Source organism: Streptopelia decaocto (assembly GCF_964273445.1).
Source record: "Streptopelia decaocto genome assembly, chromosome: 7".
NCBI lineage: Eukaryota > Metazoa > Chordata > Aves > Columbiformes > Columbidae > Streptopelia > Streptopelia decaocto.
In genome coordinates, this window is record NC_138661.1 from 5,166,149 (window position 1) to 5,181,711 (window position 15,563).

A 15,563-nucleotide genomic window follows, 5' to 3' on the forward strand; every position below is an offset into this window, starting at 1 on the left:
AAGCCAAAGACAATGAAAAAGAAGAAGAAAAAGGCACATTTGCCAGCTCCGAGCTAATCAAAACAATTTGTCTGTTTTCCCCAACTTCATTTATTTAAAGAAAAATGATAATTCAGTGGAAGTCAGAATTCAATTTCCTGTTTTCTTTCCAAACAGTAAAATAATACCATTTCAAACTGCATGCCAGAGTTGTACAGAGTTGTACATAGTTCCTAGTTGTACTAAGTACACAAGAGACTAAAAGCTTTTATCCCTTCATCTCCCAACTTTCCCCAGTCTGTGGTCCGTCTTGGGATCAGCAATAATTGCCTGAACGGCTACGATGGCTTCGTTAATTTTTGTTTGCAGCTCTCGGAGCTCTTCTATATGCAGCAGTCGGAGAATTTGGGCGGCTTCATTGAGAACAGCATCTGGGTGAGTTGCAGAAAGAGAAGTCGTATCAAGCATTTTCATCTGACACCAAGGGCCTAAGAAAAGTTTAGCCTAAGTTAAGAACAGCTTTCCCTGCTGCTAGACAGGGATGGGGTGCTCTGCAAAACCTCGCTCAGCCAAGCTGGGTCAGTATGGAGCACTCTGAGTAGTAATTTAAGTGTATGTGGGGCAAAAGTGAAGCCAGACTAGTGGAGTCCCAGGTCATCTGGCCATTGCTTACAAGATAATCTATCAGGTCATGATAATCTATGAGATTTTGGGGTAAATGAAGCAGCTCAAACAGAGGGAAGCAGCACAGAGGGCCTCTGCTGGCAGAAGCAAGATTTACAAGACAACAGTAAGATAAATTCCTTCTGCTTGCAAACGTGGCTGCCATTAAAAGCTGTTATTTAAACACTACTCTGAAACAACATATTCCACCAGCTAAGATTTATGCTTTTTTTATTCCAAAACAAAATGCTCAGGAGTGCTCGTAAATAACAAATGAGGAGGGAGCAATTCTTTCCACGACAGGCTTTTTTTACTGTACGCATTATCTACGTATTTGACAGTAATATACTTCGTCAAAGGCAAACACCACTATTTAAAAGTAACATTAAGCGGGCTGCTTACCTCCCGTGTCGAAACCAAGAATGTGCTTTTCTAAAGCAACAGGCAAACCCTTTAAAAAGAAAACAAGCATCAGAAATGTCATTTTGCATGTTTGGAAAATAAGTAACGCAGCGGAGGACACTTGAGTTTTGTTTCTACAGACGTGTGTGACAACTTCACAAAGTCACCACGCCGATTAAACAAGTGCCCTTGTGTCCCGAAATGTCAAACCCAGAGCCTTAATAAAGAAAAATCTTCATGCTTAATAATCCCCCTACTTGTCGAGCAAACCCCATTGGATACACGCTGCCCACATTCAATCCTTAAAAGGCCAATACAGCAGGACTATGATGCACTCGATCCAGCAACATCGCTCTATACACAAAAAACCCCACCAACTTGTACAAACCCAGCTGGCTGAGAAACTATGGCCCTAAAAGAGCTGCCAGCTCTCCCAGCACCAGCTGATTCGAGACTTGTAAAAATTCTCTGTCATCAAGTTGAGTTTCTCAAGCATAGAACTTGCACCCCAGAAGGATTTTTCTCATGTGTTAAGAATAAAGCTAAACATTCAACTTTTCTAAACGCTTGGGCTATCGAGACAGTACAAGGAAAAATTTATTAGTGGTCATTTATAAGCATCGCTCTCTTTACCCTCTTCAGCTGCTAAACAATCCCTCACCACATTTCAACATGCCCATAAAATTAGATTTAAACAATGCAAATCTTAGAATTTGTTTTTATTATACTACCTCTACCTTTTTTTTCAGCATTTGCCTTGCATGGCAAAAACACTGAAGTTCAATCCCATTTGTTTCTACAATGATGAGGCTGTAAACCTCCTAAACTACCAGGACTTCTTCTGAGGGCTTTTAAAATTTTAAAATCAATTTTAAAATTGATCAAAACAACACAAACTAACTACAAAATGCTGCCTGCAACTACCTCTGCTACCCTGTTTTCAAAAAGCGGTTCTTTTCCACGGCCTTTACAGTAAATCTTAAAAATACACCTGCATTCTTTGAACAGTTTGTTGTTAAGAACTCACCTTCAAAGAGATTCAAGCAATATCAGACCTCAGACGTGTATTTTTGAGAAATCAGGTTTATGCTTAAGGCTACAAAGACCCCCCTTGTCGCCCCTGTGTGTTCTCAGAGCCACAAATCATTGATTCAGTCTCTTCTTTTGTGGATGAACTCTCCGGGGCCACTGCAGGCAGCTCCAACACACAGGGACCACAATGGTACCCTCAGAGTTGGGATTCTGAGACACTCTGGTAGTGCAGCATCCCTCCCCCTGCTACCCCCATATTTTAGCTCCTTTTTGGCTGGTGGAAACTCTCTTTGACAGAGCAGATGAGCTTTTCCTGAGCCCCAGAGCAGGGGTCTCAGAGCAGGCACTGGGCTGTTGAGGCTCATTTGCACCTCAGCTTCCAAAAGCAAGAGAAATCAAAAGCACCTTTACATCCGTAACTATGCAGACTACTTCATTTCATAGCCTTATTCCCCAAAAATTTAATTCAAAACTGCTGCACAAAACACTTGCAATGGGCCTGACCACTGCAGTCATCTCCCCTGTAACCGGAGTGTCAACAGTAAAACAGGTTCCATGAGAACGGGAAGAAATAACAGTTTCCAGGTTTCAGAGTAGGGGGAAAACGTGCCCACTTTGTTGTGCTTTCAAACATGTCCCAGGAACAGCCTTTGGGAGCATCCTTAAAGTGATCCTGAAGGGGGTTTGTTGTACTTGATCCTGCCCAAGACAGGCTCAGCAGACCAGGAAAGCCCAGGACAGGCTGCATGGCTGTCAGCATAAATCTGAATCCTGTCTAGATACTGAGTACACGGAACTGCCGGCCATTCAAAACATGATCTAAAATAAAATAAGTGACATGTCTTATCTTGAAAACTGTACCTTGACAACCCAACAAGAAAAATCTCATTTTATCTGGTACATTTAATCCACAAGCGCAGCAGTACAAGTTTCCTCAGCATAGTCCTCATACATATCCTTCACTTGGAGACCATTTCTGCATCTATTTTATCTTTTCCCCACCCTATCTTGGTATTTTCAAGAGTGTAACTCATGACATTTTGTATATTAAGTCATCTGCCACATAGCAGTCAGAAATTTATAACCGTTTTTCACATACAAAGCGTCACTGACTCGTATTTTGGCCATTAACAAGCCAGACAAAATCAGAAGCAGTTTATTTTTCTTCTCCCATCCTGTGACCCACCTATCCCCTCTGCTTTTAAGATTTCTTTTTCATTCACCTGGTATGATGTTGATGATTCCTGCTGGCACAGATAACACTGTTTCCTTCCCTGCCTTTTCTCCACCCCACTAAAAATTTGACATTCCTAATGAGAATAAACTCCCAATAATATTGATCACACGTTAGGCGGTATTCCAGCCTACAACTTAACGATGCTCTGAGGATCTATTGAATATGAATTCTTTGTTGTGGAAAAAAAGTATCACTGTTCCTTAAAGAAGCTAGTTCTGCCAAACTCACAGAAAATCCCATTTTGATCCCTGCATGTCAGCTGTGCAGTGAGGTAAACAACAACAAAAAGCAGCTTTTTGTTAACACTGGTTATAGAACCTAAAATGACTACAGTGGTCCCAGCTGCTTTCATATTTTCCTGCTCTTTTAAACGTTTTTTTTTTGGGGATATACAAGACCAAAGCTTTGATTTAGTGTTCCAATGCTTCTGGCAATTACCGCACTGCAATTAAGAGCACCTGCGATTGCCAATTAGTAAACACCATCGGCAGTGTTATAATAAAGCAAGTGTGGACTGTTGTGAGCAGCTGCTGGAAGAGAGGAAGGGACTTGTAGTTTTTGACCAGGGACACATCTTTAGCAGGGACACTCCAAACGTGCACCTGCCTTCCCCTACAGTGCCCAAGACCCAGCGCCAGCAGAGAAAAAAAAGCTGGAGAACTAGGACGGTTAAGAAATTACAACCTGAAAAGGCCCAGTAATTCCCCAGAATATCTTACAAATATACAGCTTGTAGGTAGAAAATAAATCTACAAATTCTGATATTTAAGTGCAGAAGTTTCCTTCACCATTCCTTTTAGGGGAAGGAGGAGTTGGATGTCCAACATCCCATTCCTCAAACGTACGAGGTGTATGTATGAAGCAAAACACTCCATACAAGGAACATTTCGACCTGTTAACGCAGCCAACACTGCCAATTCCAAGGAAAAGCCACCTCACACATTTCTTCTCGCTGAACAGCAAGAATAATCCTCTAGCAAATAAGAGAACAACTATCTACGTGATATATCGTACAGGTACATATATTTGTATTCAACCAAAATAGAAAGAGCTCCATATACCCTCCATAATCCTCTGGTACTTTTAGAATCAGGATGGTGAAGATAAAGCAAGTTTCCACCCACCTCCTAATTGAGGTATTTAAACAGAACCGGTTTTGACCGAGATGATGGATATTTACGCCTACATTTCTTTACTCGATATGGAATAATTAACACCAGATATTGCAGCGTGTATACAAACCTCCTTGGACTGACTGGCCTTCGCTATGGCGTCCTGCGTCAAGCGCTCTTGAACCAAAATGCGAATTGCCTGCGAAAGAAACATTTAAAGGCAAGAGTAATTAATTTATGTCTTGATACATTTCTCAGCAGTTCCAAGGGAAAAGGAGCCAACATTATAACCTGGCATAACCTCAAATCCACAGTTTTGTGAAAGACTCTTTGGAAAACTCTCTCAGACCTTAAACCTTTTCAAATAGCACTATTCTTTGCAAGGAGTGTCTCACACAGGTGGAGTCTCTTGGGCTGTGGGAAGGCAGCTGAACTAGAAGAGACAAGGACATCACTATTAATTTCAGCCACGGCTGGGCTGCAGCAAAACAGCTTCTTCGGGAAGAAAATCCTGCTATCGGCATCTTTTAGTAGGTGCTGAACCATCTTCCACAAGCAGAGAAACCAGGAGCAAGGTTATAAAATGACCGAGAGCAAAAAGGAATTATTTTTAGACAGGAACAAGAACAGCCTTGATTTTAACAATCCTGCTGCTCATCTGTTTTTACTGGCTCCAGTACATAGCATGAAATCGTATCGGAGCTATCAGTTACTGATACCTACAGCTGTAAATGCCTCTAAAAATAACGGAAGGAATACTTCCACCAGCAAGAACTGGGTCTGTCAAACATACTCCTCAGACTTTCCCTGACGAGCAGCCAAATGTGACAGAAGCAGCCTTACTGCTTCATGTTTCTCCCCCAGGATTTCTCTCTCTGTTTTGGGCATGATTAAAGTCAAGATGATACTAGAAAGCTGCCACTGAATATTCCAGAAATCTTTCTAACTGAAGGGAGTAGCCTGGACAAAAGAGTGAGCTGATGAGGAGTTTAAATACCAGCAATGAAACCAGACCCTGTATAAGAGAGTTTTGAGTGCCTTTTGCATTAGAAAAAGGATATCCAGCTGGGTTGCAGAGATGCTTTCTGATCAACTTGCCAGATTTAAATTAATAAAATGGGACTTCAAATATCTCTCTGCTCACATGTCTGTGGCACATTTGCACCCTTTGGCCTTCCCTAAGCATCCACTCCCGATTGTTCAGGCTTGAACAGGGATCATAAATTCTATGCGTGCGCACTGCAAACCTGCTTATTGTGGTGCAGAATTAATAGTTTCACTGACACATTCTAATAGCATCAAACTCTGAAAACTAGCAGTGCCGTTGTTCACGTAACATGAGTTGCCATTGCAGGAATCTATTCTCACTGTAATTAAAAACAAGAAAATTCAGGCTGGTGGTTTTATCCAACCACTTCTATCTGAAAGAAGTGAGACCAGAAATGTGGAAATAGTGACAAATATAAATAAATTTATGCAGAAAACATATTCTGATTTCTCTTTGAGTTGCTAGTGCCAATCTAATAAAGTTTGCTCAGCCTCAAGACAATCCCATAAGAAGACCTGAAGGAATTCTGTCTAATAAGGGCTGAGCTCATCCTGCAGATCCTCAGCATCACCATCCACAGGTCACTTCTCTACCTGATACCCTTTTTCACTGTTTTTTGTAGGGTCTGAGGTTTTCTTTTTTGGTAAGGGCTTGATATAAGAGATCTTCACTGCTCTTTAAAAATTGGTGAAGGATTTGAAGGCTGTTTTGGGGAGGCAAAGGGGGATACCATATGGGAGAGAATGAGAAAATGGCTGATGGGATAACTGCAGGCTGATAATTCCTTAGGAGACCAAGCTAACGTGATAATATTGTTCAAATATACCTGCTATAGACTGACACACACTATATAAATTTCAATACCCACAGCATTTCGTTTCTCTAAAATAAGTTTAGCAAATATCACAGCTACTGCAATGAATGGGCCTCATTGCTTTTTCCAGTGAAATGAGTTTATTTTGGTGCCAAACAAAACTAAGCTTATTTCCACATTATGACATGGTCAAGCAGGAACTGAGGATTGCTGCAGTCTCAGTAAATATAGTACAGGTTCAACCCAGGATTTACAGATAACTACAGAATCCATCTCTAAGTCAGAAATTTTCTCCAAGTCGTATAATAGATGCTTTAGAAAAATAACTTGCCTGATTACTGCCTTTAAAAGCCACGATGAGTTGACTAAATTAAACTGACTTCAGTAACGACAAGGAGTAAACAGTTCATAGGACCAAAAGTCAGGAAGAGGTAGCTGTTAACTGTGGCACCTCCCTCGGTTGGTTGTTTTAATACATCCTTTGCCTCAGCCTCTACTTTCGCAAGTTTTTCTTCACTTCTAGCACTGGAACACAGTATTTTCCTTTGATTATGTTCCTCAATATTTCTGAGGTTGATTAAAAACACAGAAAGCAGGACTTCAGCTAAGCTAGAGCATTTCAAAGTCTGAGCAACAGTTTTCAGTGTTGGAATTTCAGGAACTCAGCTACAATTGAACTATTTACCAACTATCCCTGCATTAATTTCCGTGATTTATATTCTGGGTTCTTATCTGCTTGAAGAGGCACATACAGGATGAGTTTTACTTTCTATTTGTGCCTGAAAAGTCATAGTAATCAGTAACTCTGCACCACAAGCTATTACATATGTCCCAGCCACTGGGGAAAAGAAGGAGGAAAGGAAGTCTGAAACTCTGAAACTCACCTTAAGCATTACCAAGTAATCATCATGTCGCTGAATTTGAAGCAGATTAGCTAAAGCCATCACTCCAGCCTTGAAATCAGGATTATTCACTGTAAAAACAATCATCATCATTAAAAAGATATACTAGTTTAACTGTCTCCAAAAGACAGAATTGGCTTCCTGACTCCACAGTATCGGATCACTGTCTTTTTGTAAAAGGAGCAATGGCAAAAGACTTGGGGGATTTATGACTCATTTTAGCAGCTATTTTCCACCATTTCCACTTATTGTCAATGTGCCTAGCAGTCAAAAAAAAAAAATCAGAATTATTATGAGAGAGGTACAGCTGGGGAAGACAACGCCAGCATATAATATATGATAGTATTGAGGTAAACAGTCTGCCATCATATATCCTTTGCTGTTTTTTTTTTTAATATACGGTAAAAAGGCCTCTTGCTATTTCCCCCTGACAGTAAATACTCATGTTTTACAGAGCTCCCTAATAAATACCCTTCAGCTGTTTCCTCATTGCCTGATGTTAAGAGCCCGCCCAGCTTACTCACATCTGCTCAAGTCTCTGGGCACCTCATTCTTTTTCCCCAACAAGAAAAAATTCCACATCACTGCACATTCAGATACCTGGGATTCACACGGTAGTTCCTCCCTCCTTTAGTAGGAATGCAGACAAGTGCAAACAACTCCAAGTAACTTTTTAAGCACTCTTCACAGAGAGGCAGTTTGACCCAGCAGTACAAGCATATACAAACCCTGCATTCCTAAAGCTTTAGATGGGCCGTTAAAAAGTTTAACAGCTTAAAATTAACGTATGATGCATCCATACCATCGGTTGCTGCACACTTACCATCCAAGTTAATCAGCGGTTCTGCATTTTTGGCTGTATTGTCAGTATTTTTAGCACCATCAGGGGTAGAATCCTTATACTTGTCAGCTGTTAAATTAAAAAGTAAATAAGAACATCATTAGAGCCAATGACAAAAAGCTTAGCACCAAGCTGTAGTTTGCCATAGCTGTATTTTTGGGGTGTGGTAATTGCCCAAGAACCTTCTGGGCTTGTATTTTGAAGCTCCTTGCTAATGCTGCTCCAGTGAGCTCCCATCTGCAGAGAGCTCTGCTGTCCCAGAGCAGCTCCACACTTATGTAGGGTATTACACTCTTGATTAAGGCTCTTCCTACATCTCAGAGGGCTGAACAAGCTGCACCTCACAATTCCATCACTTTTAAAATCCATCAGTTCAATGAGCATTGGCCTTCTGCCTCCACCAGCAGCCTACATAGAACTACAGATTGAAGTTGGTTCTGACCAGTGAGTAAAATGTTTCCAGTGAAGGCTTCATTTTATAGACTGCAAAATTAATGTACAACCGACACAGGGCTCTTTCAAGCCTTTGAGGACGGGACCTCCCGGCCTCTCTGTCTTCACATAACCCTCAGTCCCAGGCAGTTTATTTTCTCCATCATGAAGGACTGAGGACCAGCACTAGAGATATCAAGTATTTATTAATATATCCTGTCCTTGTCTCAGGCAGAGCTCAGCCCTGCAGGAATTAAAGGTAACGGAAAACTGTACTTTGGCTGTTATGTTTGCCACCAGTAATTACATTTGTATGTGCACTCTCACTATATGGAAATGAAACTGCTGCTGACTGTTGAGATTTAGCTCAACTTTTTTCATGACCTTGCCCTAGTTCCCAAGGGTTCAGGATCTACTCCCTGTAAAACAAGGGTCTAAAAATAACTTATTTGAATAAATGTAGTACTAAAGAAAATGCATTTAATACCCTTTAGAGTAAGCTCTCATAAAAGCAATCCCACAGGGAGAAGGGTATAAATATACAAAGGGTTTGGCTATATCCAGAAATAAAGTAATAAAAGCAAGTGTGCTACTGCACCATCCCACAGGAGCTGAGGAGAATCAGTTCACATCTGAATATGGTGCAAAACCAAGCAGATGAAACTGTATTTAAGAAAACGTATATACTTTTGGCATTGTCTTAGTTTGACAAAAACTTCATGAAATTAAATAGAAAACCATGCTTCTATATTTTGAAATATTAAATAAGTTCACTCATACCATTATCTCCATACTCGAGCCTAACTGCTAAGCCGAGAAGCCAGTCCACCGTTTCTTGTCGTTCTTGTATTTTGAAAGGACAGTTTACGTCTTTCATATACTGAGGAGCAGAAAGAGGAGAAAACAAACAGATGTTATTGGCCTCTATGATTAGCTAGGAGCAGAGAACTGTTCTGTAAATAGTTACAAAGATAGTAATTAACAAGCAGCATCACTTTGAAATGTTCTGCTGCGGCATCTGATCCATCTGAGGCATTTTAGAGTGTTCCAATCCACTGCTAACTTGAGTCTGAGTTTTTTTAATAAATGCTTTTTATTAAATGTTATTCACATTATTGTCAGACTGCAACCAGAGAAAGCAAACATACTGTGTAAAGTGAACAGAGAGCAAAGAAAGGGGTAAGTGGAGGCAAGGGAAAGGGCAGAGAACAAATTACAGCCTAAACTTCCCATCTAAAGCAGGAAGGAGGAACGCTGCTACCTAAGGCTTCCATAATACCAATAGTGGGGTATGACGCTGCCTTTAAACCACCTGGGCAAAAATCAGAGGGTTCTGAGGAGCAGCAAAAATAATTTTCCCTTTCTTAGGGATTCTGTACAATGGGACATGGGACATCATCTCTGCTCTTCTGCAGCCAGAACACAGGACCCAGCCCAGCCTGCTGCCAAGAGTCCCAAAGCCCTGGACACAGTGACATTCTGCTGTGTCCCTTCTCTGGAGGGAGAGAAGTGCCACACAGTCTCCATTCCAGCAGCACAAGAGGGAAAGGGCACCAGGGACTGGAGAGCAGGAGCAGGGAGGAATTCCCTGGCAGACATGCAGAGACGGACAGTCTGGCCAAGCCAAGACAGACACCACTGACACCCTAACAGCACCAGCAGCCAGTAATTCTAACGCCACGTACATTTCTGTGTATCAGAAAATGCTTCTGTAGGTGGTATCAGAATACTTAAGGCTCCCCCCTGCAAAGCATGAGCACTGCAACCCCAGTCCTCCTGGGCAGTGGGCAAGGCAATATGTTCCATGGGGAAGAAAAAGGTGAGATGAATGGGCACCGAGCACTATGGAGCAGCATGTTCAGCTCCTCACAGGGCTGTCTGGAGAGAAAGGAGATGGGAGCCAAGCAGAAAAGCTCAAGAGCAACTCAAAATGCTCCCAAGTGATGGCTGCTTGCCATGCTCTCTGTTAGCAGCGGAAAATCATCTCTCTGAAAAAACAGGAGGTGCAGAGATGAGCTGCAGTAGCTTTCTTCCACACGCTTGCAAAGCCTACAAGTGCATTAGCCTGATCCATTTTCCCTTTGGTACAACAGCAGCATTTATGTAGAAGAAGTTGTTCATCTGTAGTCAATTTTCCTTCTGCTTCAAGAGCTGAATCAAATCAGGCAAGAACCAGATTAGGATGGATACCAGCTATTGCAAAACCACAGCTGAGTGAAAATTATGTGTAAAGTATGCTATCATCTTAACTCCTACAGCTTGGCTTCAATAATATATTTAAATTCCTAGAAATGTAGAAATTCAGAGACAGGACAAATATTCAGAGTCATTTACATTCAATAACTACAGCAGCTATTAATCATTATTTACATAAGACACCTTCATAATTTAAAATTGTGTTTGAAACAACAAGATACCTTTTCGAACGATTTGGGCCAGTCATCGCTGTGTATGTTTCTTAAATTCCCTCGGTCTTCAATCTTGTAATGTCTGATTTTCTGGTCTTCGAGCCACACAATAAAATTTCTGAATTCTGTTTCATCTGTTAGGAAAAGTAAACACAGCAAGAATTAACCGATATCTTAAGGACAAAATTCCAATTAATACAAATACTGGTACCCTCAAGCACTTTCATATTTTACCATAAAGAAAGATTTATCTAACACTAAAGTAATGTATTCCAGGATAACCTCTGACCAAAACTCAACACTGAGTGTTTTCCATTTTTCGAGTCACATTGAATTGGCTATGGTTGACTGACTACACTAAAAGGCATCAAGCAACCGACTGTTTTTATGGGGAATACAGTTATATTAAGCGAAGAAGGAAAGGTGAAACAACGATAGAGAAATTCAGTTCCTGACTCTGTTATCTGGACAAACATGTTACATGCAGCAGTAACCCCCCCGTCTCTTCCAAAAAGCAATACATGCAGCTCAGGACTGTGCAAAGGCATTTTCTTCCTCCACTGTTGACTCAACTTTTTTTTGGCTGTTGACCCAACTTTTTTTTGGCTGTTGACCCAACACCTCATTATTTGGGAGCTGGAATTCCACAATACAAAGACTGAGGTCCAAACAAAGCTATTTGTACTGGACAAAGCAATTAGTCTGCACCTGCGCTTCAGTGACAGAATTAATTTCTGGACACAGCCCCAGGATTTCACTGGCCTCTCAAAAACCAGCTGTGATATTTGGGATTTGGATGAGTTTTAAAATCCTGAGTTAATGAGTTTAATATCCTCCTACATCCCAGAGTGGGAGAAGCACAGCATTTTGCCCATCAGGGATAAGAATGATACATCTGCTTCTAAAAAAGTGTCTTCTAAGTGATATAAGTGCCCTACTTTTGTCAAATGTGTTGTAATAAACAGAGATGCAGTCACAACACAGGTCAATAAGATATTTTAATTGTTACAGGGTGCTTTCTAGCAAGTCTAAAAAAGTGTTGCAAAAAAAAAAAAAAATCAAACATCAAAGTATTCATATGTATCAGCATGTTAGAAAATTGATCTAATCATGTTCCTGGACTACTCTTTGTGCGCAGGACGCACCAGGCTCCAGGCAGGTTAACGCTACAGCTGAGGAGGTTTTCTGCGTCACAAGTGTCTCCTGTCCCTTGCATTATATAAACCACAACTCTTCACGGGAGGAGTCCAAGAACAACAGCAACGTTGTCCACGCCTGGATCACATCTCTGCTTTTGCTCTGTTCCCAAACAACTCAAAGAACCACCTAATCTGAGCAACTGCTGCTATCATACCGTGGTTTGGGTTGGAAGGAACCTTAAATATCACCTAGTTCCAATCCCCTGCCATGAGCAGGGACATCTTCACCAGCTCAGGTTGCTCAGAGCCCCGTCCAGCCTGGCCGGGGATGTCTCCAGGGATGGTTCATCCACCACCTCTCTGGCCAACCTGGGCCAGGCTCTCACCACTCTGAGGGGCAACAATTTCTTCCTCGTGTCCAGCCTGAATCTCCTTTCTTTAGTTGAAAACCATCACGCCTTGTCTTATCGCAACAGGCCCTGCTGAAAAGTCTGTCCCCATCTTTCTTATCAGCCCCTTTTAAGTACAGAAAGGCCACAATAGGATCTCCACAGAGCTTGTTTTTTCCAGGTTGAACACCCCAACTCTCTCAGCCTGTCCTCCCAGCAGAGCTGTTCCAGCCTCGGATCATTTCTGTGGCTCCTCTGGCCCCTCTCCAACAGCCATCACCCCTTGTCCTGTCACAACAGGCCCTGCTAAGAAGTCCCTCTCCAGCTTTCCTGCAGGTTCCCTTTAAGGTCCCGGTTTTCCCGGCCTCACCCCGGGATTCTCCCCGAACCCCGCGCTCCGAGCCCAGAGCTGCCCTCCCGCCCAGGGCCCAGCGGACCCGTCCGGCCTCAACCCGCCTTCCCCGGGAACTCCCTCCGGGAGACACGAGAGGGTGGAAGGCGGGAGATTTCCGAAGCGCTTGAGGGGAGGGGACGGCGGGGAAAGGCCCGAAAGGGGCCCTGAGGGGAGGGCAGAGGGGGGCCCAGGGCCGTCGGTGCGTGAGGAGACGGGCGCGAAAGTGACAGCGCAGCGGCCCCTGGAGGTTCGCCGCAGCCGCTCACCCCTGCAGTTGAAGCCGGCCGGGTTGTGGTAGTCGAGCGCCGAGAGCTTGCGGCGGAACATGGTGCCGGTGCCGCCGGCGGAGCCTCCGCTGACGGGCCCGGCTCAGCCACTCGTCTCGCTCAGGCCGAGCCGACGGGAAGGACCACCCCACCGCCGAGTTCTCTGCTCACCCATTGGCCAGCACTCTTCGAGCGGCATCCTGTATGACCAATCAGAGCGCGGACAGGACTGCCGGGAGGGGAAGAGGCCCTCCGTCTAGTTTTATTGACACGCCGGCGGGCAGAGAGCGACAGGGGGCGGGGCCTAGAGCAGGGGGCGGGGCCTAGAGCAGGGGGCGGGGCTTGGACCCGGCCCGGGTTGGCAGCAGCGGGCAGGTGTTCGGTGCGAACTGGGTTGTACTGGGAGCACTCGGGAGCATTGTGTAGTACAGGGGAACACAGGGCTGCACTGGGGAGCCCTGGACAGCACTGGGGAGCATTAATTCTACTGGGGAGCACTGAGCTGTACTGGGGAGCACTGGGCAGCACTGACCTGTACTGAGAAGCACTGCACAGCACTGGAGAACACTAAGCTGTATTGGGGAGCACTGGGCAGCACTGGGGAACACTGGGCTGTACTGGGGAGCACTGAGCAGCACTGGACTGTACTGGGAGCACTGGGGCAGCCCCACAGCACTGCCCAGAGCTACATGTGGGGCCAGGGGGCTCAGACTCCCCATGGCCCTCTGCCCCCCACATCTGCCCCATGGCCCCCCAGCACCAGCTGAGGGCAGAAAGGCTTTGGGGGACTCAGCCCAGTTGCCCCTACCCTGGGAGATGACACCCCCAGCTCCTGGGCACACTGGGGGGATTTTGCACTAGGGGTGGCCCTGGAGCCACCGTGCCCCCCATGAACGGTGCCTGGTGCCCCTGAGGGCATTTCTTGGGGTGGGTTGTCGCCGTAATGGGAATTTTGCTGTCGGCTTTGGGGGAGTGAGGAGTGTTGTGCTTCCACCCCAATTCACTACACTTGTAACACCACACTCAGGGCCGGGCACCAAGAAGTCATCACAAAATTAGGTAATAGCGGAACTGAGCTTTCTGAGAAGGAAAAAAACAACCCAGCAGAGAATCACAGAACAGTTTGGGTTGGAAGGGACCTTCAAAGTTCATCTGGAAGGGGCATTTGTTTTCCATTCTTGGTGCACATGTGTCATTTGCTCTCCACACTTGAGAAAATTGGCCTTTTTAATAGTTTTTCAAACTACGGGTGAATCATCCCAATTTCGCACTGATCCCCAGCCCGGAGCTGGCTCAGCGTTGCTGCATCATCCTCCTGGGAAGGAGCAAAGAGGGTTTCTGGACAGGGACGGGGCTGCCCACCAAACCTCAGCCCCCTCTCCTCTCTGTGCCACCTCCAGCTCATAAATAAACCACTGCCCATGTAAACGCTGCTGCCATTGTCATCAGGTTCTTGCTCCTAGATATATTTTGGTTATCTCCAAGGGTTTCTGTGGTTTATAGGCAGGAAAAGTTTCTGCTCTGCTGGCATCTTGCAAACAGGCTCTGCACAGTGCCAGCAGCAGGTGAAGGATGCCTGGGGAAAGGCTTTTTGGGTGATTTTGCATGGAGAAGGTGATGAGCTTGGGTTGAGAATGAGACCATTCCTGTTCCCCCACCCTTGGGTGGAACTTTGCAGATGTGGTGCTGACAGCATGACAAGCCGATGCAATATTCATCCCGACATTTCTCTCCGTGCCAGCCCTTGCCAGTGCTCCAGCTGGCAGCCGGCACAGCGATGGCGGGTGGCACCGGGCTGAGCCCACGAGCACATCACCGTGCCGGTGACACGCGTGTGAGTGGTGACGTGCAGTAAAGGCACAAAGACTCTGACATGGTTAAAAGGAGTTTGGGACCATCCCAGGGGTGTAAACGTGTTCTCAGCGGCGTGTTACATGTTGTCATAGAATCATAGAAACATTTCATTTGGAAAAGACCCTCAAGATCATCGAATCCAACCATTAACCCAACCCGGGCATTAAACCACGTCCCTCAGAACCTCATCTCTGCATCTGTTCAACCCTCCAGGGATGGTGACTCCACCACTGCCCTGGGCAGCCTGTTCCAATGCCCAACAGCCCTTTCCGGGAAGAAATTGTTCCCAATGTCCAACTTCAACCTCCCCTGGTGCAACTTGAAGCCATTTCCTTTTGTCCTGTTGCTTGTTAATTGGGAGAATAGATGGATTCCCCCTCACTCCAACCTCCTTTCTCCCCCCTTCCTCCTCCTCTCCTGCCTTCATCACCCTCAGGACAGCCCTTGTCCTTGACACACAGGCTGGCCAGACACGTGGTGGATGTTCCATCCCTGGAGACATCCCAGGCCAGGCTGGACGGGGCTCTGAGCAACCTGAGCTGGGTGAAGATGTCCCTGCTCATGGCAGGGGTGGGACTGAATGAGCTGTGAAGGTCCCTTCCAACCCAAACTGTTCTATGGTTCTATCCAATCTACTCCCATCCCCCCAGG

The 15,563-nt window shown here is 44.7% G+C and overlaps 1 protein-coding gene across 1 annotated transcript; it reads right to left on the reverse strand.

Moving 5' to 3' along the window:
- Positions 1–66: 66 nt before the first annotated feature.
- On the reverse strand, positions 67–13,218 carry RTRAF (RNA transcription, translation and transport factor). The gene is made up of 8 exons (XM_082058171.1): positions 13,059–13,218; positions 10,880–11,004; positions 9,243–9,342; positions 8,013–8,099; positions 7,172–7,260; positions 4,556–4,624; positions 1,045–1,093; positions 67–410 (listed from the first exon to the last, which is right to left on the reverse strand). Exons 1-8 carry the CDS (start codon positions 13,117–13,119, stop codon positions 256–258), a joined length of 735 nt encoding a protein of 244 aa, XP_081914297.1. The 5' UTR covers positions 13,120–13,218; the 3' UTR covers positions 67–255.
- Positions 13,219–15,563: the final 2,345 nt, after the last annotated feature.